This window comes from Panthera leo, chromosome A1 (genome assembly GCF_018350215.1).
Source record: "Panthera leo isolate Ple1 chromosome A1, P.leo_Ple1_pat1.1, whole genome shotgun sequence".
Classification (NCBI taxonomy): domain Eukaryota; kingdom Metazoa; phylum Chordata; class Mammalia; order Carnivora; family Felidae; genus Panthera; species Panthera leo.
In genome coordinates, this window is record NC_056679.1 from 86,115,272 (window position 1) to 86,118,066 (window position 2,795).

At 35.1% G+C, this 2,795-nt stretch overlaps 1 protein-coding gene across 1 annotated transcript; it reads left to right on the forward strand.

Annotated features, from left to right (window-relative positions):
- The first annotated feature begins 1,296 nt into the window (after window positions 1-1,296).
- Window positions 1,297-2,229, forward strand: LOC122199845 (olfactory receptor 2L8-like). The gene has a single exon (XM_042905202.1). The coding sequence runs from the start codon at window positions 1,297-1,299 to the stop codon at window positions 2,227-2,229; it is 933 nt and encodes a 310-aa protein (XP_042761136.1).
- Window positions 2,230-2,795: the final 566 nt, after the last annotated feature.

A 2,795-nucleotide genomic window follows, 5' to 3' on the forward strand; every position in this document is an offset into this window, starting at 1 on the left:
ATTCCTTGCTTTTCATAAGGTACAGGATAAACTATATCTTTTTAGCTCATGATAAGTTACTCAAGTTCTGTGAATGTCATTTATTTTAAAAATTTTAATGTTTTTATTTATTTATTTTTGACAGAGAGACAGAGAGCAAGTAGGGGAGGATCAGAGAGAGAGGGAGACACAGAATCTGAAGCAGGCTCCAGACTCTGAGCTGTCAGCATAGAGCCTGACACAGGGCTCAAACTCACAGACCTTTAGATCATGACCTGAGTTGAAGTTAGACTCTTACCTGACTGAGACGCCCAGGCACCCCATGATGCTTATTTTACAATTGTGGGTGATGATACCAGACTCAGAATTTTGTTTCGACTTAGCATGATTTCTTATACCTGTCCAGGATGTTAGTGAAATGGAAAATAAAGTTTACATCTGAGTCTTCCCTTCCACTTATAGAAATGGCCCAGGAGCAAAATATTATCTTTCTCTCATCCAGTATGTCACTTCAGACAAATATTGTCATTGTTGTCAGTAGAAGACAGCCAACATTTTCAATGTTGTGCAGTAAGATTAATCCAATGCTTACATGTCAAATTTGCAAGGGGATTGGAAGTAATCAATATAGGTCAGAGTTTTGTAAATTGACTATGCATAATGACTATGCATTAGTGACTAGAAGCAGAATAAATGGGTAAAAAGTAATCTAATTGAGGATTCTTTATGCATTCAAAAATTGTCTACTTTGTCAAAATTAAAATAAACATCTAGTGGTTATGAATGAATTCCTGCTGGGGAGATCTTTAATTTTAATAAAGTCCCAGTCTAAATAGTATAAAATAAATACACATGAGCCAAACCCATATTAACTAAATTATTAGTCAACTTGTGGTCAGTCTTGGCAATAAGATTTATGCTTAACTCAAATTAAGCTTTAATATTTTAGATATGTGAATTTATGAAGAGCATAAATTACTCATATCACGTTTATATGTATATGATATATGATCATATCGCGTATATGATATGTATAAATACACGGTGGGTATTTATATTTGCCTTTTATTATTTCATAGATTCTTTTCAGAAGAATTTGAATGCATATGCTTATCACCTTGCCTTGTGACTTTGTGAAACAACATAGAACTTCTTTCTCAAAGTAAGAAATGTTGATTATTTATTTAAGGAACTAAATATTTCATAAAAACTTCAGAATTAGACTAAAATAGTTTGGATAAAATGTAAAAACTCACATTTCTTTATTTTTCACACCATGAGTTTTTCTTTTTCTTCAGGAAAACCAATGAATAGAAAATGGAAAATAACAACCAAACATTAACAGGCTTCCTTTTATTGGGGTTGTTTCCACCATCAAGAATTGGGTTGTTTATTTTCATTCTTATTGTTATCATTTTCCTAATGGCTCTTTTTGGAAACCTGTCCATGTTTCTCCTCATCCTCCTGGACGTCCATCTCCACACACCCATGTATTTTCTACTTAGTCAGCTCTCCCTCATGGACCTGAACTACATCTCCACCATCGTCCCCAAGATGGCATCCAATTATCTCTTTGGAAACAAGTCTATCTCCTTTATTGAGTGTGGGGTACAGAGCTTCTTCTTCTTGACTTTAGCAGGTGCAGAAGGGTTACTATTGGCCTCTATGGCCTATGATCGCTATTTGGCTATTTGCTTTCCTCTTCATTATCCCATTCGTATGAGCAAAAAAGTGTGTGTGTTGATGATAACAGGATCTTGGATAATGGGCTCAATCAACTCCTGTGCCCACACTGTATATGCCCTCCATATCCCTTATTGTCGATCCAGGTCCATCAACCATTTCTTCTGTGATGTCCCAGCCATGTTGACTCTGGCTTGCATGGACACCTGGGTCTATGAGTACACAGTGTTTGTGAGCACCACACTTTTGATTGCATTTCCTTTCATCGGCATTGCATGTTCTTATGGCCGAGTTCTCCATGCCATCTGTCACATGCACTCAACAGAAGGGAGGAAGAAGGCCTATTCCACCTGTAGCACACACCTCACTGTGGTGACTTTCTACTATGCACCCTTTGCTTACACTTATCTACGCCCAAGATCGCTGAGATCTCCAACAGAGGACAAGATTCTCGCTGTCTTCTACACCATCCTGACCCCAATGCTCAACCCTATCATTTATAGCCTGAGAAACAAGGAGGTGATGGGAGCCCTAAGAAGAGTGATTCAGAGGATCTGCTCTGTATAAGTTTAGAAAAAGTTCTCTTTAATCCGGCTGTCTTAAAATTCCATCATTTTCATCTTTTACAACTCATTAAAACAATACCATTCCAAGATTGAAGACAAAGGTTATATTAATCTAGAAAATTAAGATAATTGAGATTTGACAAAATAATTTTATATTCTCACTGCTTTTTTTGTTTGTTTTCTTTGTGGTAATTTTTCAATAAATAGAAAGAACATACATTTTCTTTTAATCTGTGGGTAATAAGAATTTATTAATACATTGAAAGAATTTATTAATACATTGAAACAGTCCAAAATGATAGTATTAGTCATTATACTAATTCTTATATACTTATATCTTCCTAAATGGCTAAAATAGGAAGACAAGAGCAAAAAGTATAACATCCCAGGTTTCTTTGAAATCAAACAGCCCCCATATATATATATATATATATATATATATATATATATAACATTTTACACTTACCTGGTGAAAAATGATTCTTCTGTTTCCTTATTTTTGGTGGAAGTGATAGGTATAGAGATTGGGCAAAGAACTCTGTATGGAATTAGACATTCTCAGACCAC